Source organism: Alnus glutinosa, chromosome 7 (assembly GCF_958979055.1).
Source record: "Alnus glutinosa chromosome 7, dhAlnGlut1.1, whole genome shotgun sequence".
Taxonomy (NCBI): Eukaryota; Viridiplantae; Streptophyta; class Magnoliopsida; order Fagales; family Betulaceae; genus Alnus; species Alnus glutinosa.
In genome coordinates, this window is record NC_084892.1 from 8,305,793 (window position 1) to 8,329,735 (window position 23,943).

The 23,943-nt window shown below is 36.7% G+C and overlaps 2 protein-coding genes across 2 annotated transcripts; one reads left to right on the plus strand and one right to left on the minus strand.

The window, feature by feature from the left end:
• Window positions 1–17,631: 17,631 nt before the first annotated feature.
• LOC133873545 (dirigent protein 22-like) lies at window positions 17,632–18,415 on the minus strand. Its single transcript, XM_062311263.1, has one exon. The coding sequence runs from the start codon at window positions 18,305–18,307 to the stop codon at window positions 17,729–17,731; it is 579 nt and encodes a 192-aa protein (XP_062167247.1). The 5' UTR covers window positions 18,308–18,415; the 3' UTR covers window positions 17,632–17,728.
• A 1,772-nt stretch (window positions 18,416–20,187) lies between these two features.
• LOC133873924 (dirigent protein 22-like) lies at window positions 20,188–20,957 on the plus strand. The gene has a single exon (XM_062311728.1). The coding sequence runs from the start codon at window positions 20,290–20,292 to the stop codon at window positions 20,866–20,868; it is 579 nt and encodes a 192-aa protein (XP_062167712.1). The 5' UTR covers window positions 20,188–20,289; the 3' UTR covers window positions 20,869–20,957.
• The last annotated feature ends 2,986 nt before the right edge of the window (window positions 20,958–23,943 follow it).

Consider the following 23,943-nt stretch of genomic DNA (forward strand, 5'->3'; position numbering starts at 1 on the left):
AGCTTCTTTGAGAAGCTTGATGAAAGAAAAAGAAGGAACAAAAGCCACTAAAGAAGGAAAAGCCACAAAAGAAGGAAGAAAAGCCTTGAAAGATGGAGTGGCTTGTCCCACGTGTTGAGTGAGAGTGGGGGGGCCTTTTGTGATAAAGAGGCAGATGCCTCTTTCGGTGGGGTGAGGGGGGCAGTTTTCCCCTCCTGCGAGAGAGAAGAAAAAGAAGGAAGAAAGGCTGCTGTGAAGTTTCTGGAACTTCCGTCCAGATTTCGTCAAGTGCTCCGATCAACGAGCATTTGTGGTCCGATTGAGCTGAAATTTTGTGTGGGTGTTCATGACACGTGAATCTTCATTGTGAACGGTGGAGATCAGATTCTGAGCATCCGGTGGTCGTTTTTCAGCCCGTGAACAGTAGCCTCTTCTTTGGTGAGATCCTTCTTTTACTCTTGTAGAAGCACCTCCTTGAAAGAGATAAGTCCCGTTTGTTGTCTCACTTGTATTTTCTCACAATTTTCAGTGCCATTTAGGGCTTAGAGAATTAGAGAAAGCTTTTCTCTTTTGTGTATTAATTCTCTTTTGTGTGAGAGTGAGATTTGGGTGTATTGGGGCTTTTGGGTTTGAGCGGTTGCTCTTTGTATTGCACTTTGTACTCCATCCTTTGTTAGTGGATTTCTCCTGGATCGTCTCCGCCAGTGGATGTAGGCTAGTTAGGCCGAACCACTTAAATCTTGGTGTCTCTTGAGTTTGTGCAGTGGATATTTGCTATTATGTTATTTTTCTGCTTCATTGGTGATCCTGGAATAATTTGTTTTTGTCCCAACAACTGGTATCAAAGCCTGGATCTTTATTTTGCGGGATGGTTACTGCAAAATTTGAAGTAGAAAAATTTGATGGTCAGAATAGTTTCAGTTTATGGAGACTCAAGTTTGTTTCGACAACAAGGTTTGGCGAAGATTTTGGATGGCGATGTATCATCAACATCAACGGAGGATATGAAGGATAGTGCAATTTTGTTATCTCTTTCAGTTATGGCTTATGTGGTTGGGTTTTGGCAAGCAGGTGGAGCTTCAGGTAGAAGATTCACAGAGGGTGCAAGATGGCACGCAAGCTCAGCCCATTCCAGATAGCCATGGTTTTGTTTTTGGTGATGAGTTTGAAATTAAGGATTTGGGTGGTGCGATGAAAATCCTTTTGTTTGTGAGTATTGCAGATGATGCACATTTCAGACTCTTAGCAGTGTTAGCACCACAGTGTGTTTTGATTATCAAGTTCAAGAGGTGCTTGGACTTGATTTGTATTTGAAATTTGTGATTGCCCTTCGGGGTGTTGGAGGAGAATTCATGAGGAGAATTGTGTTGAGGACTTGATGAAATTCAAGTCAAGGTGGAGATTGTTGGGAAAGTGACTTGTATTTCACAAGTCTTGTGTGTGGCCCCACATGTCTTTCTTTTACAACCCATAATCATTTATGGTTGTTAGTGGTCCACTCACGTGTGTGTGAGTTGGATAAGCTTCTTTGAGAAGCTTGATGAAAGAAAAAGAAGGAACAAAAGCCACTAAAGAAGGAAAAGCCACAAAAGAAGGAAGAAAAGCCTTGAAAGATGGAGTGGCTTGTCCCACGTGTTGAGTGAGAGTGGGGGGGCCTTTTGTGATAAAGAGGCAGATGCCTCTTTCGGTGGGGTGAGGGGGGCAGTTTTCCCCTCCTGCGAGAGAGAAGAAAAAGAAGGAAGAAAGGCTGCTGTGAAGTTTCTGGAACTTCCGTCCAGATTTCGTCAAGTGCTCCGATCAACGAGCATTTGTGGTCCGATTGAGCTAAAATTTTGTGTGGGTGTTCATGACACGTGAATCTTCATTGTGAACGGTGGAGATCAGATTCTGAGCATCCGGTGGTCGTTTTTCAGCCCGTGAACAGTAGCCTCTTCTTTGGTGAGATCCTTCTTTTACTCTTGTAGAAGCACCTCCTTGAAAGAGATAAGTCCCGTTTGTTGTCTCACTTGTATTTTCTCACAATTTTCAGTGCCATTTAGGGCTTAGAGAATTAGAGAAAGCTTTTCTCTTTTGTGTATTAATTCTCTTTTGTGTGAGAGTGAGATTTGGGTGTATTGGGGCTTTTGGGTTTGAGCGGTTGCTCTTTGTATTGCACTTTGTACTCCATCCTTTGTTAGTGGATTTCTCCTGGATCGTCTCCGCCAGTGGATGTAGGCTAGTTAGGCCGAACCACTTAAATCTTGGTGTCTCTTGAGTTTGTGCAGTGGATATTTGCTATTATGTTATTTTTCTGCTTCATTGGTGATCCTGGAATAATTTGTTTTTGTCCCAACAACTGGTATCAAAGCCTGGATCTTTATTTTGCGGGATGGTTACTGCAAAATTTGAAGTAGAAAAATTTGATGGTCAGAATAGTTTCAGTTTATGGAGACTCAAGTTTGTTTCGACAACAAGGTTTGGCGAAGATTTTGGATGGCGATGTATCATCAACATCAACGGAGGATATGAAGGATAGTGCAATTTTGTTATCTCTTTCAGTTATGGCTTATGTGGTTGGGTTTTGGCAAGCAGGTGGAGCTTCAGGTAGAAGATTCACAGAGGGTGCAAGATGGCACGCAAGCTCAGCCCATTCCAGATAGCCATGGTTTTGTTTTTGGTGATGAGTTTGAAATTAAGGATTTGGGTGGTGCGATGAAAATCCTTTTGTTTGTGAGTATTGCAGATGATGCACATTTCAGACTCTTAGCAGTGTTAGCACCACAGTGTGTTTTGATTATCAAGTTCAAGAGGTGCTTGGACTTGATTTGTATTTGAAATTTGTGATTGCCCTTCGGGGTGTTGGAGGAGAATTCATGAGGAGAATTGTGTTGAGGACTTGATGAAATTCAAGTCAAGGTGGAGATTGTTGGGAAAGTGACTTGTATTTCACAAGTCTTGTGTGTGGCCCCACATGTCTTTCTTTTACAACCCATAATCATTTATGGTTGTTAGTGGTCCACTCACGTGTGTGTGAGTTGGATAAGCTTCTTTGAGAAGCTTGATGAAAGAAAAAGAAGGAACAAAAGCCACTAAAGAAGGAAAAGCCACAAAAGAAGGAAGAAAAGCCTTGAAAGATGGAGTGGCTTGTCCCACGTGTTGAGTGAGAGTGGGGGGGCCTTTTGTGATAAAGAGGCAGATGCCTCTTTCGGTGGGGTGAGGGGGGCAGTTTTCCCCTCCTGCGAGAGAGAAGAAAAAGAAGGAAGAAAGGCTGCTGTGAAGTTTCTGGAACTTCCGTCCAGATTTCGTCAAGTGCTCCGATCAACGAGCATTTGTGGTCCGATTGAGCTGAAATTTTGTGTGGGTGTTCATGACACGTGAATCTTCATTGTGAACGGTGGAGATCAGATTCTGAGCATCCGGTGGTCGTTTTTCAGCCCGTGAACAGTAGCCTCTTCTTTGGTGAGATCCTTCTTTTACTCTTGTAGAAGCACCTCCTTGAAAGAGATAAGTCCCGTTTGTTGTCTCACTTGTATTTTCTCACAATTTTCAGTGCCATTTAGGGCTTAGAGAATTAGAGAAAGCTTTTCTCTTTTGTGTATTAATTCTCTTTTGTGTGAGAGTGAGATTTGGGTGTATTGGGGCTTTTGGGTTTGAGCGGTTGCTCTTTGTATTGCACTTTGTACTCCATCCTTTGTTAGTGGATTTCTCCTGGATCGTCTCCGCCAGTGGATGTAGGCTAGTTAGGCCGAACCACTTAAATCTTGGTGTCTCTTGAGTTTGTGCAGTGGATATTTGCTATTATGTTATTTTTCTGCTTCATTGGTGATCCTGGAATAATTTGTTTTTGTCCCAACAACTGGTATCAAAGCCTGGATCTTTATTTTGCGGGATGGTTACTGCAAAATTTGAAGTAGAAAAATTTGATGGTCAGAATAGTTTCAGTTTATGGAGACTCAAGTTTGTTTCGACAACAAGGTTTGGCGAAGATTTTGGATGGCGATGTATCATCAACATCAACGGAGGATATGAAGGATAGTGCAATTTTGTTATCTCTTTCAGTTATGGCTTATGTGGTTGGGTTTTGGCAAGCAGGTGGAGCTTCAGGTAGAAGATTCACAGAGGGTGCAAGATGGCACGCAAGCTCAGCCCATTCCAGATAGCCATGGTTTTGTTTTTGGTGATGAGTTTGAAATTAAGGATTTGGGTGGTGCGATGAAAATCCTTTTGTTTGTGAGTATTGCAGATGATGCACATTTCAGACTCTTAGCAGTGTTAGCACCACAGTGTGTTTTGATTATCAAGTTCAAGAGGTGCTTGGACTTGATTTGTATTTGAAATTTGTGATTGCCCTTCGGGGTGTTGGAGGAGAATTCATGAGGAGAATTGTGTTGAGGACTTGATGAAATTCAAGTCAAGGTGGAGATTGTTGGGAAAGTGACTTGTATTTCACAAGTCTTGTGTGTGGCCCCACATGTCTTTCTTTTACAACCCATAATCATTTATGGTTGTTAGTGGTCCACTCACGTGTGTGTGAGTTGGATAAGCTTCTTTGAGAAGCTTGATGAAAGAAAAAGAAGGAACAAAAGCCACTAAAGAAGGAAAAGCCACAAAAGAAGGAAGAAAAGCCTTGAAAGATGGAGTGGCTTGTCCCACGTGTTGAGTGAGAGTGGGGGGGCCTTTTGTGATAAAGAGGCAGATGCCTCTTTCGGTGGGGTGAGGGGGGCAGTTTTCCCCTCCTGCGAGAGAGAAGAAAAAGAAGGAAGAAAGGCTGCTGTGAAGTTTCTGGAACTTCCGTCCAGATTTCGTCAAGTGCTCCGATCAACGAGTATTTGTGGTCCGATTGAGCTGAAATTTTGTGTGGGTGTTCATGACACGTGAATCTTCATTGTGAACGGTGGAGATCAGATTCTGAGCATCCGGTGGTCGTTTTTCAGCCCGTGAACAGTAGCCTCTTCTTTGGTGAGATCCTTCTTTTACTCTTGTAGAAGCACCTCCTTGAAAGAGATAAGTCCCGTTTGTTGTCTCACTTGTATTTTCTCACAATTTTCAGTGCCATTTAGGGCTTAGAGAATTAGAGAAAGCTTTTCTCTTTTGTGTATTAATTCTCTTTTGTGTGAGAGTGAGATTTGGGTGTATTGGGGCTTTTGGGTTTGAGCGGTTGCTCTTTGTATTGCACTTTGTACTCCATCCTTTGTTAGTGGATTTCTCCTGGATCGTCTCCGCCAGTGGATGTAGGCTAGTTAGGCCGAACCACTTAAATCTTGGTGTCTCTTGAGTTTGTGCAGTGGATATTTGCTATTCTGTTATTTTTCTGCTTCATTGGTGATCCTGGAATAATTTGTTTTTGTCCCAACAAAAACAAGGGCAGTGGGAAGAGAGACACCAAGGTCGCTGAATAACATGCATAACCAAAATAATTCAGCGGTAGTGAGGGCGAGGGAACAACATTTAGCCTCAGTACTCGAACGGGAGACAATAGCTTGCTTCTTAGCACTCCAAGACATGAGACAATTGCCAAGGAAAATAGCAAAGCCGGATGTAAACCAACGGTCATTAGGGCTGCCAGCCCATTCGAAATCATTGTAAGCCGTTAAATGAAGAGAACCCTTGGTGTAAAGTAGGCCATGATCCACTGAGTTCTTCAGGTATCGCAACACACGTTTGGCAGCACTCCAATGTGCAGTGGGGGAGCATGCATATGCTAGCATAGTTGATTCACAGGGAAAGTAAGTTCCGGACGAGTCAATGTGCAGTATTGTAGAGCTCCTACGACATGTCGATATTCTGTAGGGTCTGAAAGAGAAGTGCCATCATATTTAGAGAGTTTGGAGCCAGTAGGACACGGTGACTTAGAAGGTTTAGCTTCCATCATTTGAGTTCGGTGGAGAAGGTCTGAAATATACTTAGCTTGGCATAAGTGGAGGCCAGAGGTAGTATGGGTAGCCTGAATACCAAGGAAGAAACCCAGCTATTCCAAATCTTTGAGAGAAAATTCAGTCTCCAAGTGAGTAATGAGAGTGCTAATTACAGTAGAGTCAGTACCAGTGAGAAGTATATTATCTACATAAGTTAACATAAAGAGTTTAATATTGCCATGGTGAAAAATAAACAGAGAAGGATCAACTAAGGATGCTTTGAAGCCCAAATCCAAGAGAAATTGAGATAAGTGGTTGAACCAGGCTCGTGGAACCTGTTTTAACCCATATAAGGACTTATGTAACCTGCAAACATGCATGGTGAGGATAATCCTTGTCCACAAAGCCTTGAGGTTGTTCCATGAACACCCCTTCCCCTAAGAAACCATGCAAGAAAGCATTAGAGATATCAAGCTGCCGGATGGACCAATTAAATTGAACTACCAAACTCAGTATAATCCGAATGGTTGAGGGTTTGATCACGGGGCTAAAGGTTTCATTGTAGTCGATGCCACACTGCTGATCAAACCCCTTAGCAACTAAACGGGCTTTGAAGTGATCCACAGACCCATTTGATTTTTGTTTGATCTTATACACCCACTTGTTCCGGATAACATTGTGATCAATGGGATTGAACAGACGGACCAGGCGTTATTGCTAACAGAGCTTCAAATTCTTGTGCCATAGCAACTTTCCAGCGTGAATCAATGATGGCTTTGGAAAAACAGCTTGGTTCTTTCTCGGTTAGGATAGTGTGGAAGGCTTGAAGAGGGTGACGAGTGGAAAAATAAGTGTGAAAGCCAGGAAAAGACTTAGGCCTAAAAGAGCCAGTTCAAGATCTTGTGGTCATAGGATGAGGCAAAGGGGGAGCAGGGGATATTTCTCTGGTAGGAGGAGTAGGTGAGTTAGGAGGGGGATGTGGTACAAGGGAAGTGGGCTGTTGAGGAAGGGGGTTGATTGGCAAGGTGAGAGGATAAGGGGCGGGTGTAGGCAGGGAATCAGAAATGGGGACATAAATTATTAAGTGCAGAATCAAACAAGGCATGAGACAAAGGAAATGGAATACTTACTGGAACTTGAAGGGGTGGTTCATCCCTTGCAGCAATCTTGGAAGGCAAGGATACAACACTTTGATCCTTAGCTGGAAAGAAATTTTCATCAAAGATCACATGTCTCGACATATACACTTTATTTGAAAGGGGGTCAAAGCATTTGTAGCCTGCATGGTGGTAACCAAGGAAAATACAAGATTTGGATCGAAAATTCAGTTTGTGCAAGCCATAAGGATGAAGAAGCGGGTAGCATTTGCAATCAAAGACTCTCAAAGCTGTGTAATTGGGTTCCTTGTAGAGTTTGAAATAAGGAGATGTGTGAGCAAGGATGGGAGTGGGCAATCTGTTAATGTTGTAGGTAGCACAAAGAAATGCATCAACCCAATACTTATTGGAGAGAGAGGAGTGGGCAAGTAAGGTTAAGCCGGTTTCAAGAATGTGTTGTAGTTTTTGTTCGACAACACCATTTTGTTGGGAGGTGTGTAGGCAAGTTTTACGATGAACTATCCCATGTTTTTGGAGAAAGGTTTGAAAATGTAGAGAATTAAATTCCCCTCCACCATCAGATTGGAGTTGTTTGATGGTGGTGGAGAGTTGATTTTCTGCCAGTAATTTGAACTTGACAAAGTGGTCAAAAACTTCTAATTTGGTGTGGAGGGGATATATCCATATGAAACGTGAGAAATCATCAATGAAAATGACATGGTATTTGTAACCAGTAACTGATTGCACAGGTGAAGTCCATACATCAGTATGGACTAATTGAAGAGGTTGGATTGAAATGCGATTGGAAGGAGAAAATGGTTGTTGTTTGCTTTTACCTAATTGACAAGAGTCACAAACAACATCTTTATTAAAATCATTTGAAGACAAAGGCAAGCTGCAATGCTTAAGACATGAGACACAACAGAAGGAGAAGAATGTCCTAATCTATAATGCCATCCCAAAGAGGATGTTTTTATTTCAATGAAAGCAGTGAAAGATAAATGTTGAGTATGTTGATCCTTGAGAGAGTTTCTTTGAAGCTGGATTGGGTAAAGACCGTTTTTACTTCTGCCTTCCAGGAGAATTGCATGGGTTCAAAGATCCTTCACATAAAAATAATGAGTAGTTAGTATGAAGTAGCAGGAATTGTCATGACAGAAACGTTGAATGGACAATAATTTTGTAGTAGCATTTGGACAATGGAGGACATTTTTAAGATGAAATGTATTTAAAGAGAAAGGAGAGTGTAAGGTTGAAGAACCAGTATGCTTTATGGTCAGTCCAGAACCATTCCCAACAGCCACCATATCATCACCCTGAAAACGTTGCTGAATGGATAAGTTTTCAAGCTCGTTAGTGATGTGTGCATTGGCACCACTGTTGGCGTACCACTGATCTTCAAGAGTTGCATTTGTTTGGGCCACCATGGCAGCCAACTGAGGTGGAGGGTGACACCCCTAATAAGAGTAGTCCATTCAATGAAAACAATCAAGGGCTGAATGATTGGATTTGCCGTATATTTAACATGGAGGCCGAGAGAGGTTGTTGAAAGGAGGAGGCAAAGGGTGCTGTTGTTGACCTTGTGGATGTTGTCGAGAATTGGGACAACCAGAACCAATTGGTCTGGAAAAATGAGAACCAGGTGCCCTCTAATTCAAGTTTCTTGAAGAGTGGTGTGGCTGGTGAAACCTCTGTTGCTGATGAGAATGATTGGATGGCTGCTGAAATCTCTGTTGCTGTGGAGAAGAGCTGAATGGCTGCTGTGTTTTGCTCTTTGGAAGGAAATTTCGAGGACCTGCTTTGTTGGTAAAGAGTGCAAATGTTGATGGATCCTGAGTAGTAGTATGCTACTAATTAATCAGCCTTTCATGATTGAGTAGTGCATGCTGAAATTCATCAAAGCTGAAAGAGTTATCTTGAGTAATAAGAGAAAAGAGTTATAACAAAAGGATGAAAAGTGGGATTAAGCCCACTAGTAAGAAAGTGGATGAGATCATCATACTCAATAGGCTTGCCAAAGAACACAAGTTGATCAGCCAATTCTTTGGCATCTTGTAGATATTCAGAGCATGTCTTAGATCCTTGACGAATGCTCTAGAGTTCTCATTTAATGTGAGAAACTCGTGATTTTGATTAAGAAGCAAGTCTATTTGCTAGAGATTCCTAAACGAGTTTGGATGTTTTCAAACCAAAAATTGTAGGTAACACCTTTATGGATGGAGTGGAGTACGTTGATCTAGCCGAGTAGGAACTGGTCTTTCTTGATCCAGCAAGTAAATTCTGGATTGATGATTCTTTGTTCACCTTCATTGGATAGGAATTGGGAATGCAGACTTCAGACCCATCAAGAAACCCCATAAGTTCATGACTATGAATAATAGGCTCAATTCGAGATAGCCAAGCAAGGTAGTTACTGCCTTCCAATTTCTCAATAGACATTTGAGTGAAATTGGGAAGGAGAAAAGTAGGTGTGTTGGACCCTTTTGTAGAGACAGATGAGGCAGAGGCAAAGGAAGCCATTGAAAAGGGTTGATAAGGATTGAGAATAGATAAAAATTAAAAAAAAAAAAAAAATTAAAAAAAAAAAAAAAAAAAAAAAAACCTTAGGGTAGGCGTTGGCCTTTAAGGCTCTGATACCATGTAAACTTTGAATGAAATATAAATCTTTTCCTTGATAATTTACATAGTGATGCACACTCCATTATATACAGTTGGAGTTATTAACTTACGATAAGGTAAATATGATAAAGAAGGGAAATGCACGATGTCTGCAGTGGTGCAATGATACAAATTTGGCTATGAATACATGATATTCTGTATAGCTAAGAGCAAATCTTTCCTTGTGTGGTTGAGCATCCTTTCTTGTTATGTGTTTTCCTTTGTTGTATTTTGTGCCGTTGTGTTACTTTCCTTTGTTAGATAATTGGTAGCTGTAGGAGAGATACTTGCTACATTGATTACTACTTCATGATTAATCGTTGCAAGGCTGACTGATCCTTCGTTATGGTAAGTAGAATGTTCTCGAGTGGGTGCTTGGTCTTCATCATGAGTTGAGAAACGAGTACATGTGGATCACATATCTTAACATTTCCTAACTAACTTCTTAAGTTTCTCCAGAAATTACGAATCTATTTCGTACCCTTGATAATTCATATTCTATATATATATATAATCTGAACCATGAAATAGATATTCTCAATTTCATTTAAAATAGAAAAGATCTTGATCCCTCTTAAACTAATTAGTAGATCCGATATATAGAACTAATTCTGAATGGAATGAACTTAATTTCTTGAAGATCCAATTTGATTTTATGTATGTATATATATATATATATATGTGTGCATGCGCGCGCGTAAAATTTACATATTCATTTAAATAAGGACTTTAGTGTTAGGAATCTATTTTATTGAATATTGGACAATGATGCGGGACGAGACAAAAGTCAATTGAGTCATATGTAGTTTTATTAGTTAACTGAATTATTAGTATTTAATTTTTTGTTTGTTTAAATTCAAAAGTCAAGGTTGTTGTTTTTGTAATTTAATAAATGGGTTTGACAAAGTCAAATAGATTATGGTTAGGGTTTGATCATTAGTCTCTATTTAATAGGCATGACTAACGTCAATCAAATTAAGGATAAAACTTAGTCTGTGAGTGTAATTAAGCGTAATTTGTACCCCAATAAAAAAAAAGAGAGAGAGTTCGATGAATAAATACACGTTGTTTTGAGGCGTGACTATGTACTCGATCTCACTATTTTAGGTGGTGAAACTCCACCACACTCCATTATTGGGCAGTAGACTCTGGTTCAACTTGGAATCTCATAGTTATCCAGCCTACATCAATATGGTATAAGAGCATCATGCGATTGTTTCCTATCGAAAACCGCAAGGTGACATAGTCTTCGGCACATAGAACAAACATCCGATCGACCATGGAACAACCAATTTTTCTTCTTCATCTACAAAGAGCATCACACAAACCCACCTTGCTGCCAATCGGATGTCAACAGCAAATGCAAACATCCAACTGTGGCCGATAAACACCCACAAGTCCCATCTACCATCCAACTAAATCCAAAAAAATAAAAAATAAATACAATCCCCACACAAACCGCCGCACCACCATCACCCAACATCCCACGGCGCCACAAAACATGCACCAACCCACCACAGCTTACTTATCGGCCTTTTTTTTACGTCATCACACGGACTAGAAAACAATGTTTCAGCCGCATCCACTCCTTGTGTCATAACAGTGCAATGGATCAACAAACCACCTTTGATAGGGCAGTCACGGTTCTCTCTCACCGCAACCTGTAACATCCCGCCTAAACACGTAGCAATTATTATTGTACAAATCCGGAGATCCTTAATTATTTTAGTAAATTATTTATGAATGAAATCCTCAATAAAATATTCGAAATAGAAAAACAAAACACTATAAAGTGTATTCCAAAGTATTTTCACAATAAATAGTAATAATATTCAAAATGAATTTTAGGGACAAATAGATGTCATAAATCACTTGAGCCAACTTCGAACATTCAACCCTAATTAACTGAAAATCGAACGATCGACTCCCGAGAATGAATGTTCGACAACAATTTAGAAGCGTCTTTTTTTGACACATCAGCCCTTTCTAGCATGCATGAGGCCTTTATTTAAAGACCCTTACATCTATTCTTACCCATTTTGTCACCCATTGCCTTAGAAAAAAAGAAAAAAAAAAGTGTGAGTTTTAGAGAGAGAATGTGATATTTTAAAACCTTCTCTTTAAGAAGAGGTAACTCCTTGCCTTTAAATCATTTCCGTTGTTTTTACTAGCATATTATATCCATGTGTTTAGTTGCTGCCTAATTACATTTTCATTGTTTAGCATTCTAGCTTGTAAATTTGGATGTATAGGTTTAATACTATGGGCACGTAGGTTATAGTTATAATTAAGCTCGCATGTGATTCCTTGTTATTCTCGCATGATTAACCTACAAATTGGAAGCATTAGATAGACCCATGGTTTATTTTTAGTGATTAAATACGTTTAATGCCCATGTGGTTTAAAAAATTTATTTTTTGCCCCCTGTGGTTCATTTCGTACTATAGATAGAACCTCGTTTATGGCTAAAGACGAAAATAGTACCTCCATCCAACTTTTGTTCAAAAATTGATAGAAATCCACACCAACACCTCTAAGAAGTTGACACGTATCCTATGTCTAATTAAAAAAATTAAAAAAGAAAAAGAAAAAAAAGACTTTTTTTTATTATTATTTTTCAAAAAAGAGGAGCCACCCCTTTGGGCAATATCAGGGTGGCCGGCCACCCCATGGCCAGTGAGGGTGGTGTGGCCACCCTCACAAGACAAGACAACACAAAAAAAAAAAAAAAAAAAAACACGTTTTGGGTTTGGCCCTTGGGGGTGGTCGAACCATCCCCAAACCTCTTTTTTTAATGATTTTTTTTTTTTTTTAATTAGATGTAGGACACATGCTCGCTTCTTAAAAGTGTTGACCTAGACTTCTGTCAAATTTTTTATGGAAGTTGGATGAAGGTATAATCTCTGTCTTTAACCATAATTGATGTACTATTTACGATACAAAATGAACCGTATGAGGCAAAAAATAAAGCCTTTAAACCTTATGGGGCAAAAATGTATTTAACCCTATTTGTTGAGACTATGTTTGAGCTAATAATAGGTTAGGTATTATATGCAATTGATGATATTTGCTTGTGTTTTACATGTTACTCATGCTGAATGATAATTGTTAGGCTTTATAGGACTATTAGGAGCTGTGGCTAAACTTGAGAATAGATTTGGATGGGAGTTTTTAACATTTTATGGGTTCTAGGCACAATCGAACGTTCTGACCCTGAGGGTTGAACGATCGATGCAAGTCAAATTGGGTTATTAAGGTTTTAACTTTTAATGCATGATTTGAGTTTACGTCAATCACCTATTATGATTCCATAAGTAAGTTTAGGGCTTATAGTGTAGCATATACCTAATATTAGAATATGATTTGTAATGTGGTGAAGGTAGGATGTTTAGATTTTGAGTTTTGACCATGAATATGAGTTCAGATTTTGAATCTTTAGTCAAAATCAAAATCAAATACAATTTCACTGAAAAAAAAAAAGCTAAATATTTTATAGTTTGTCGGCACATTTTAGTATTTGATTAATGGATGTTAATTTTTTTTTTTTTTTTAGTGAGTAACATGACTTTAATCACATGTCAATAAGTTATTAAATATAGGGTTAAATACGTTTTTGGTTCCTGAATTTTGAAAACTTTATTTTTTAGTACTTGAATTCCAATTCGCATCCCAGATGGTATCTCTCTGTTTTGGAAAAAGACCAAATTAGTACCTCAGTTAAGTTTCCGTCCAAAAACTAATGACTCGTCAGGTGTCAACCCCTAAAGGTTGTTAGTATAAAAAAAAATAAAAATTTAAAAAATTAAAAAAAATATATAAAAAATTAAAAAAAAAATTTGAAAAAAAAAAGAGGGGCGGCTAGCCACCCCCATTTTGGCCAAGGGAGCCACCCTCTTGACCGGTTTGAAGTGGCCAAACCACCTCAAGGTAGAAAGAAATAATAAAAAAAATGATCGAGAGTTTTGGTCAAAACCCTCAATTTTTTTTTTTTATTTTTTTTATTTTTTTTTTATTTATTTTTTTATGGGTTTTGAACCACCTCCATGGGCCCCGGGGTGGTTCGCCCACCCCCAAGAACCAAAACTTTTGACCAATATATATATATTGGGGTGGTTCGGCCGTGAGGTGGTTCGACCACCCCAGACCGATCAAGAAAGTGGCTCCCTTGACCAAAATGGGCTCATTTTTTTTTCTTTTAATTTTTTTTTTTAAGTTTTTAATATTTTTTCAATTAATTTTTAAATATATATTTTTTATTATTATTATTTTTAGTGTAACATTATTCATATAAAATCCGACGGACAACATTCTAATCAAACTCAAATAAACCGGCCGATAGTTAAGTTTGAGTGTTTGACCCGATGCCAAGTCAATAGCATGGAGTTTGACCCACAGCCCCGGTGAAGAAAATTGACCATTTAATATGATTTAACAATTTTTTATTTTCTGCTGGAATATGTCCGCAATAATTATTGAATTACATGTCTGATTTGTTGCCACAAAAGTGGAGAATAATCCAAAAAAAAAAGAAAAAAAAGGAGAAAGCTAAGTCAAGTTCAAGCTGTATGAGATACTCCAAAGAGAATTTCTGTACGTTATGAAAAGTAGATGATTCCGCCAATTTTTCATTCCTAGAACTTTCTTTCGTCAAATTTTATTAGTCTAGATAGTTAATTTTTTTTTTTTTCTATTTTAGTAATTTATATTTTTAAAGTACTTTCAGCAACTTTATTATTTTAGTTATTCACATCCCTATCTCATTTAAATTTTTTTTTTTTAAAAAAAAAGAAATTGTGTGTAATGCATGAGAGAGAGAAACAAAAAAGTTAATAATTTTTTATTGTTTTGGTGCATGAAAATTCACTCACCAATTTTTTTTTTTTTTCCACTAAATTGTTGAGGGTGATGGGACTTCTTTTGGACCATTTCAACAAATTGGTTCACTAAAATTGGAAAAAAATTATTTTTATGAAAATTGGACTTCTTTTGGACACATGACAATTATTTGTCTATATAAAATGTTTCAAAACACAGATTTGGACTATTTTAGCTAGAGCAAAATTGTTAAAAAGTATTTTTCTTTTAAGGGTTTGTTTATTTCGGCATAAAATGTTTTTAGTCGGATTTTTTTTTTTATATATATATATATTTTCATTCAATCATATTAATCTATAAAAATCAATTTTTATTCACAACATAAAAATATTAATATAAAATAATGAAGAAGAAAAAATTAACCTAATAATTTGAGTGCCGGTAGTGGTCTGGCGGAGGCCCATCTATAGTTCGGTGATGGTCCTGGGGTGACTTGGTGGTGGTTCGAAGGTGGTCTGGGGGTGGCTTAGTTGTTGTCTGGTGCCCGGTGCATGGTGTTCCGACGATAGCTCGGTGCTAGCTTGGTGGTGGTCCAGTGCTAGTCGAACAGTTTGAGCAGGAGAAATTCAAACTCGAAAAATGATTTACGAAATTTGAAAATTGAAATCATTTTTCGATACTAAAAAAGTTATTTTGATCAAACCAAAAATATTTTTAATTTAACTATTATTTTTCAGTTGAACCAATACCAAAAAATACATAAAATATTTTAGGGAGTTCTTTTACCAAACGACTTTACTAATAATACATTTGAATTTCTTTTAATGCAATCAAATCACAAAGAAGACATGATTTGCGCGAGTCAGAATAATAGAAAGAAAGTCTCAAAGTCTAGATGCCGTGGGAGTTGGGGACCGTCCCACTTACGATAACGGGCAGGAGGAGTTAATAGGAAAGCAGAAAGTGAAAGGCAATGCTTCAAATCTTCAATGAAACAATTGGGTCGACCCAAATTAATGAAAGCTTGGAGTCATGTGTGAAAGAATGAAAAAGAGGGAACAGGAAGGTTCCCTACGCTTACGAATTGCTGACTAGCTTTGTGCCTTTAATTTCCTATCGGGAAGGTATTATTACATTGAAAAATGTTAGAACTTCTTTTAGTGTCTTTTCGGAGTCATTTTACACTGATATAACATCCTGTTTTTTAAATAAAAATAGAAAAAAGAAATCAATCTATAATTTTTTATTGTTAATAAAAAATTGAATGTCATGTGAACAAAAGAAGAATTTGAGAAAGACTTGGAAGGACCATTCAATTGATGGTGGCCTAATGAACGTTGCTCTTAAGATTCTTTGCCACCTAGGTGGAGAAAGTCAAGTTCAAGCGGTGTGAGATACGCCAAAAACAAATTTATGTACTTTATCAAAAGTAGATGATTATGAAATAGTCCATAATGCCCCATTTGTTTCGGCGTAAAATGATTTTCTGAAAAATGGTTTTGGTATTTTTCGGTGTTTGGTAGGGGCGAAAATAATGGTCAACCGAAAAATGATTTCCGTTTGACCAAAAATGCTTAATAAATTTCGGAAAATGATTTACGCTTTTTAAAAGCATAAATCATTTTTCATAGATGGTAGATGCAGTTGACTCTCTTTTAAACAACGTAGTTGACTTTTACGTTCAAGCAGTTGACTATTGCCGAATTTCGACAAGTCAGATTCCGACTCCGGTCGGTGCCGGAATTCGACAAATTAAGCCGGGATCCGGCGACGTCCAGCAGATGTCGCCGGATTTTGGGGATACCATGCCAGATTTTGGTCAGACTGGCCGGAATCTGGCCGGAGCGGCCGGATCTCCGGCTATATCGCAGGATCCCGGCCAGGATCCGGCCGGATCTCCAGCCGTTTGGCCAGGATACTGGCTGGAGAGGTCGGATCCGGCCAGAACGCCGGATCACCGACCATCTGGCCGGGATCCTGGACGGATCCGGCCGTTTTAGCCGGATCCAACCTGGATCTGGCCAGAACGGCAGGACTCCCGGCATCTGGCCGGATACGGCTGTTTTGGCCGAATCTCCGGCCAGCTGGCCGGAAACTGGCCAGAACGGCCGACTTCTGGTCAACTGGCCGGGATCCGACCGTTTTGTGCCGGAATTTGTATATGCCAAATATAAAAAAATATTTTTATATTATTTTATATTAATATTTTTTATTTTGTGAATAAAATTTAATTTTTTTAAATTAATATGATTAAATTAAAATATAAAAAATATTTGTAATTTTCCGTACGCGTCAAACACCGAAAAATGATTTCGACGGAAAATATTTTTCTGAAAAATGACTTCCCTGAAACTATTTTACAACGAAAACTATTTTACACCGAAACAAACGGAGCATAAATTAATGAGTGAAGTCCGGACGATTGATGGATGAGCAAATGAGTTCTAAGACTCTCAATGATTGGAGTAAAAAATGGTATTAAATCCGGATTCACGAGGGGAAGTAAAAAAATATTGGTATAAAGATGTTAAAATTTCTAAGTAATGAGCACTTTATACTAGGATTCACACTAATTATATTATTTGTTCAAATTGCAATTAATCTGAACAAATAATGTGAAAGATTTATTGTCAAACTCACTTAGCTGAATAAATTTTGGAATGCTGGATCACCTATCCAAATTGGTAATTAAATCCAATCAATATAATCTCATATTATTTGTCTAAATTTTTAATAATTGTTTTTAGCAAGAAAAAAATGTGTTTGATGTCATTTTTTTTTTACATATCTTTTTAAAATTCATTATTGAATTTGTGAAATTCACATTTCGCAATAAATTTAATAATGAATTTACACCCCTCTTATACATAGATCTACAAAAAGAAAATGTGAAAAATGAAACTAACATAAGTAATTGCCGTATATTTTTTTCTTTTTCTTTTTCTTTTATAGATAATTGCCATAAATTCTTATTCATTAGAAATGGTAGAGTTGTTTTTAGTATTCTTATAATGTTCATCTGCATAAGAACACTAGAATAAATTGAGACCATCCCATTGAAGATAAAGATGTATTATTTGCATACTCAACCCAAAAATATGAACCTCACACCCGGTATATCTTTCTTTCTACTTGGTTCAAGATAACAGGCAGAAGGAGTCACGAGGAAAGCAATGATTCAATAAACCAATTCGCTCCACTCAATATCAACATCATCCTAAAATGACAAACCCAACGTCTAAAAAAAAAAAAAGACAAACCCAACGTCTTTTATATCTCTCAAAGGCTCAAAGTACCGGAAAACGAAGTTAAAAATGATGCAAATAATTGAAGTATTAACAAACATCAATAATGGAAGACATAGACATTGTACTCCACAACAGCATCCCCAGATCCGATGTCAAAAGTGTGAGTCCTGGCATGAGCATACCCACGTGCGAAACGGAAAAGCCCGCTCCCACCGACGATCGGCAACTCCCTCACCGCCGACAAGACGGTGTTACGCCCCAATACACTGAGAGTGCTACCATTATACTTACCCTCCATGAAAGCAAAGTTTAACACCATTAAGAAACCCACCTCAGTTTGAGAAGCAGATGCATATATTCCTTGCGCTCTTCCCACGTGCTTGGAGGTCAGCTCAGGCCGCGCGGTCAATGGGTCATCGATCATCACCACGGCACCAAAACCCGTCAAGGATGTGTTCGTCATGGGGGCCTCGGCAACTCTCACGGCCGTTTGGTTTGGCCCGCTGACGATGTCGTGGAAGTAGAAGTGGAGGTGGCTCAGTTTCTCTCGCTTGAGCCCAAGTTTCGCCGGAGATAAGGTTCTTGAGAAGCCGCCGGCGGTGGCGAAGGATGCGAAGGAGAGGATGGTGAACAGAATAAGGAAGGTGGGAGTGACTTTTGGGAGGGTTTTGGCCATGCTGGTAGAGCTCAAGTACTACTCTCTGGTTTCTAATGATCGATTTTAGAACGCTGAAACAACTTTGTACTTAGAACTTCTTTCTTTCTTTCTTTTTTCTTTTTTTCTTTTTTTCTTTTGTTTCTTTTGTTTCTTCTGAGCCAATGACTTTGTAGTTAATGATGGGCAGCTGTCAAGTCTGGGTCAAAGTTTGAACCCAATTTCATTAAATTAACTTCCAGTCGGAGTAAGTGAACGATAAATGCTGGCCAGGGTACCAAAGATTTTCCAAGAAAATATTTTCCACTCTTATGAAATGGCCGGGGGGAATTAAATCTAAATTAATTTGCAAAAGTCTGGACAATTTTGATGGATGAGCAAATGAATTCAAAGCCTTTCCATGCTTGGAGTTAATGAGGGAGTATTAAATCCAGATTCATGAGTGCTTTATCGAAGTTAAAAATCTTTTTATCTTTTCAAATTGATATAGTTTTTAAAATTATTATTGAATTTGAGATGAATAACTATTAGATCTTGATCCAATGATAATTTTAAAAGTTACATTAACTTTAAGAAAATAAAATAATGGTTTCTAGTATTACTCGTAAAAATTATTATAAAGATTAAATAAAATTTCATGTTTGTATAATTTTTTGTTGTTTTAGTTTTTTATTTTTTGTAATTTCAGAGTTACCTACTCTGGATATTTAAGAGTTTTATGCTCTCGTTGTTTACCCGTTTAGGAATGAAAGATGAATGTTTATCGGAAAATTAAAAAAAACCACAACTTTTTTTCAATCCAACTCAAATTTTTTTTTTTCATTTCTAAATTTACTTTTTTTAATTTAATTCATCTTCCAAAACATCTTTTTTATAATTTTATTTTATATTTTCTATACTATCTAAATATAATTCCAAAACTTTTTTTTTTCTGGATATTCAAATTTTGAAAGCAATATAAAAAAAAAATTGCACACTAAAACAAAATTTTCAAGTTTTTTCCAAAACAAAAATTTGAATTATTTTAGAACAAAAGGGTAAAAAGAATTAATCATTTCTAAATATCTTAACACAATTTCAAACAAGATCGGATTCTCACGCGTGAATCAGAAGAATAGAAAGAAAGAAAGTCGCCGTGGGAGACTGGAGTTGGGACCGCCCCATTGAAGATAACGGGCAGAACAAGTCACGAGGAAAGCAGAAAGTGAAAACCACCAAATCGAAAGAAAACTTGGAATTATGCACGAATTGTCCACATTTTTCCAAGTCTTTCGGGAAGGTATTATTCCATTCAATTGGTGGTGGGCTGACTATTCATCCAAAAATTTAATGACATTCAGATTCAAAAATATCACATAATATCCCCAAAATTTCACATTTTTTTTTCACCAAGGACAAAGGAAAAGAGCAACCAAATTAAGTTATGCTATCTAAAAAAAATATCAAGCAAATTGTTTAATTTTGATTACACCAAAAATAATGAACTTGAAATGTCCTCCTTGAATTCTCCTAAAATTAATGTGACTTTTAAAATTATTATTGAATTAAAATTTAAAAGTGATCTATCACTTAATTATCTAATTGTGTTTTTCTTATATATATATCAATCGATCTACCTCAGTTTTAGAGTTAGATTATGGTCTATGTGCTAGGACGATTACTAAACTAAAGAGAATTGTATACAGATATTTTCAAGTGTTGTTTTTTAACGTGATAAAGAAAATTACTATTAAATGCTATATATATTTTTATTTGTTATTTTATTCCATGTTAATTTTTACCACCCAAAAAAAAAAAAAAAAACATTTAAAAGAGAACACTGAGAATTTGGGCATCAATATCAGTTTGTTTGCATTTACGAGCTGAGTTGTCAGCCAGACGTTTACTACAAAGTCGTTGGCTCAGAAGAAAAATAAAATAAAAATTAACTACAAAGTTCTCTCTTCGTTCTTAAAATCATTAGGAAAAAGAAACTGTTCACTGCTTGATCGAGCTCCATCAGCATGGCCAAAACCCTCCCGAAAGTCATTCCCACCTTCCTCATTCTGTTCAGCATCTTCTCCTTCTCAGCCTTTGCCACCGCCGGCGGCTTCTCAAGAACCTTATCTCCAGTCAAACTTGGGCTCAAGCGAGAGAAACTAAGCCACCTCCACTTCTACTTCCACGACATCGTCAGCGGGCGAAACCCAACCGCCGTGAGAGTTGCGGAGGCCCCCATGACGAACACGTCCTTGACAGGTTTTGGTGCCGTGGTGATGATGGATGACCCCTTGACCGCGCGGCCTGAGCTGACCTCCAAGCACGTGGGAAGAGCGCAAGGAATATATGCATCTGCTTCGCAAACCGAGTTGGGTTTGTTAATGGTGTTGAACTTTGCTTTCATGGAGGGTAAGTATAATGGTAGCAGTCTCAGTGTATTGGGGCGTAACACTGTCTTGTCGGCAGTGAGGGAGATGCCGATCGTCGGTGGGAGCGGGCTTTTCCGGTTCGCACGTGGGTATGCTCATGCCAGGACTCACACTCTCGACATCGAAACTGGCGATGCTGTTGTGGAGTACAATGTCTATGTCTTCCATTATTGATATTTGTTGCTGCTATTTTTTGTGTCAACATGGATACGGATCATCATCGATCAATTTAGTATCGAAATTACTAGCAATTTATCTTTAAATTATTAGCAATTTAGAGCATATGTCAAAGAATTTACATGCATGAGATTTACCTGTTTAGACAAGTAATGGTCAGATAGTTCAAAATTTATAACACAAAAATTATCTGTTGGACTTTGCAGTAGGCAGGTAGCCTACCACCAGAGCAATTGGTAAGCGGGGGGACCTTCCTGCTCCCTCCTTTTCATTCTTCACATGTATGTACATAATAATTCCAAGCTTTCAATTGGTTTCATTGAAGCATTGCTTTTCACTTTCTGCTTCCCTCGTGACTCTCCTTTTGCTCCTTATCTTCAATGGAACGGTCCCAACTCTCACGGCCACTACACTTTCTTCTAATGCACTCATTCACGCTTGAATCAGTACTCTCAAATCTCAATGAATTAATAAGAATATAAGGCAATTACTTGCTCTAAGCAATTGCTAGAAATTTGGGTAAATAATGTGAAAGATTCTATATATATATATATATATGGGTTGAATTTATTGTTTAATTGGATAGGTGATCTGACAGTTTAGAATTAATTTGCTCGTCCGTATATCATCATGCACTTTTGATAAAGTACAGAAATTTGTGTTTGGCGTACCTCACACTGTGAACTTGACTTTCTCCACTTTGGAGGCAAAGAATCTCGCCCCTACTCAACAATTATTTCAGACATATTCCAAAAGAAAGTTGTTAAATCGTGTTAAAGGAATAAAGGGTTAAATTTTCTTCCCTGGAGCTGCGGGTCAAATTTTGTGCTCCTGACTTGCCTACGAGCAGGACGGGGACAAATGGCTTGTTTGAGTTTGCAATTTCTTGAAAAATTGAGAATATTGAAATAATGTTTTTTGAAATTTTGTTGGGATGATGTAGAAAATTAATATTGAGACAAAATTTTTTTTTTAAAAAAAATTGAATAAAATCTGAGTAGAATTTGATATTTAAAAAATATTTGAAAAACAAAAATACCCAAACATGCCATAAAATTTAAAACACAACTTTTTGGGATTAAAAATTAATTTTGAAAGATATATCTCAAAAAAAAAAAAAAAAAAAAAAAAAAAACCATTTTGAGAGAATTTTAAAATTTTAGGGGTTACTGTCCCCTCACTAGCTCTTAATTGTCAGTTTTGTGTTAAATTATCATTTGTTCTAAAAGCTTAATTGGAATAGGAAAATTTAATCACTTAATTTATTGGTCAATTTCCGATTTGGTGGCGTGTCGCTTTTTGATACGTTCTCTTCGATACCTACAAAACATGTGGAATATTTAATTGAAATCGGGGTTAGTGACAGAGTTAAGGTTCGAATTTAAGACCTTTGGCTTTGATACCATGTTAAATTATCATTTGTCCTAAAATCTTAAGTTAATAGAAAGAGGTAAATTTAATCACTTAATCAATCTTTTAAAAGAGATGACTGGAATGATTGTAGAAGGAATATGGGGAAGAAAAGAAATAAGCCATAGAGATTTAATTAGTTCATAATTCTAAGGGTGCGTTTGGTATTGCGATTTGGTAGCTAGATAAAAAGTACGATTCTAAACCAAATCACAGAAAATGAATCTTTTGGGAATTCGTTTTTTTAAAAATTACAATTTGCAAACTTAGAAAACTGTTTTTTCAAATCACAATCAATGGGATGTTTTTTTGAAAACGCAAAATTTTAAAGTCTAACTTGCGATTTTTAAAGCTAAATTGCAATTTTAAAGGCCAAAACTGCGATTTTAAAAATCAATTTTTCAAATTTCACATTTTAAAATCGCTACTTTAAAGTTATACTTTTTTAAATCGCAAATCCAAACAGACCCTAAGTTCAATATGAGAGGAAACCGTACCAAACGCAGTGTCAATTTGACTTTTCTCACAGTATTTCAAAATGACGTTCTTCTTACTACTAATTAGATTACTCATTGTTTAATAAATAAATAAACAAACCTTAAATTTATCTCATGCTAAACATATAGTATATGATTGCTGTAAAGCAGAGCTTTATGATAGGTCAAGCGATGAGACACTTACACAATAATTAGTGAAAAAACTATGGGAGTAATGACGGTTGGAGAGAGTTTGCACAATGTGTGTACAAAAATATGTATGTATAAAATATAAATATCATTTTTCTTAAGGAAAAGACTGGTTTAATAACCGTATTGATCATATTATATATTTATACTTTATCACAATATGCTTAATTAAGTATGCATATGTCCTTAACATTGCGAAAGAATTAATCTAAGAAATTTGACTTTGGAATTTAGACCTGTTATTTATCGGACTCTTGTCAAATTTTTATATATTATTATTATTATTTTTTTTTTTTAAAAAAATGTATTTGGTGCAATTCTCTTATTCATCTTTTACACATTTTTTTACTAATCCACTATTAAATCTGTGAAACCCCACATGTAATCTCAAAGATAGATTAACACATTTTTTGTACAGATATAAATAAGAAATGTACAAGAGAATGAAACTAAACATTTTTCTTTTAAAATCAACACTTGAATATGATTTCCTGCTATTTCTCCAACTATGTTTAAGTCTTATATATCCAACATTTTTTCAAACTAACGGTTAAGATCTGTTTTCTTACATTTAAGTTCTATATATTTAATGATTAATTTTTTAAAAAAGAAAAAAGAAAAAAGAATTATTAAAGTCGACATGAGCTCAAAAAATAACATTTTACTTTAAAAAAAAAAAAAAAATTGTTGGAATAGCATTTATGGCATAAAAAATTATATGAAATTTTGAGCTTGTTTGACAAATAACTCCCACTCTGCCTTTATTTTTTTCACTTCTCCCAAAAAAATCAAATAAAAAACATTCTTTTTTTTTTCACTTTTTATATCACATCAATAATTTTTTATTATTATTCAAATAAAAAAATTCACTACAAAACAATTTTTTTTTACTTTTCTATAAAATAATTTCAAATTTTTTTATATTTTATATCACATCAATCATGTTTTACTACTATTCAAATAAATATTCTACAAT

Coding starts and splice junctions, on each gene's coding strand:
- LOC133873545 (XM_062311263.1), bottom strand. CDS start 18,307: ATGGCCAAAACCCTCCCAAAAGTCACTCCCACCTTCCTTATTCTGTTC.
- LOC133873924 (XM_062311728.1), top strand. CDS start 20,290: ATGGCCAAAACCCTCCCGAAAGTCATTCCCACCTTCCTCATTCTGTTC.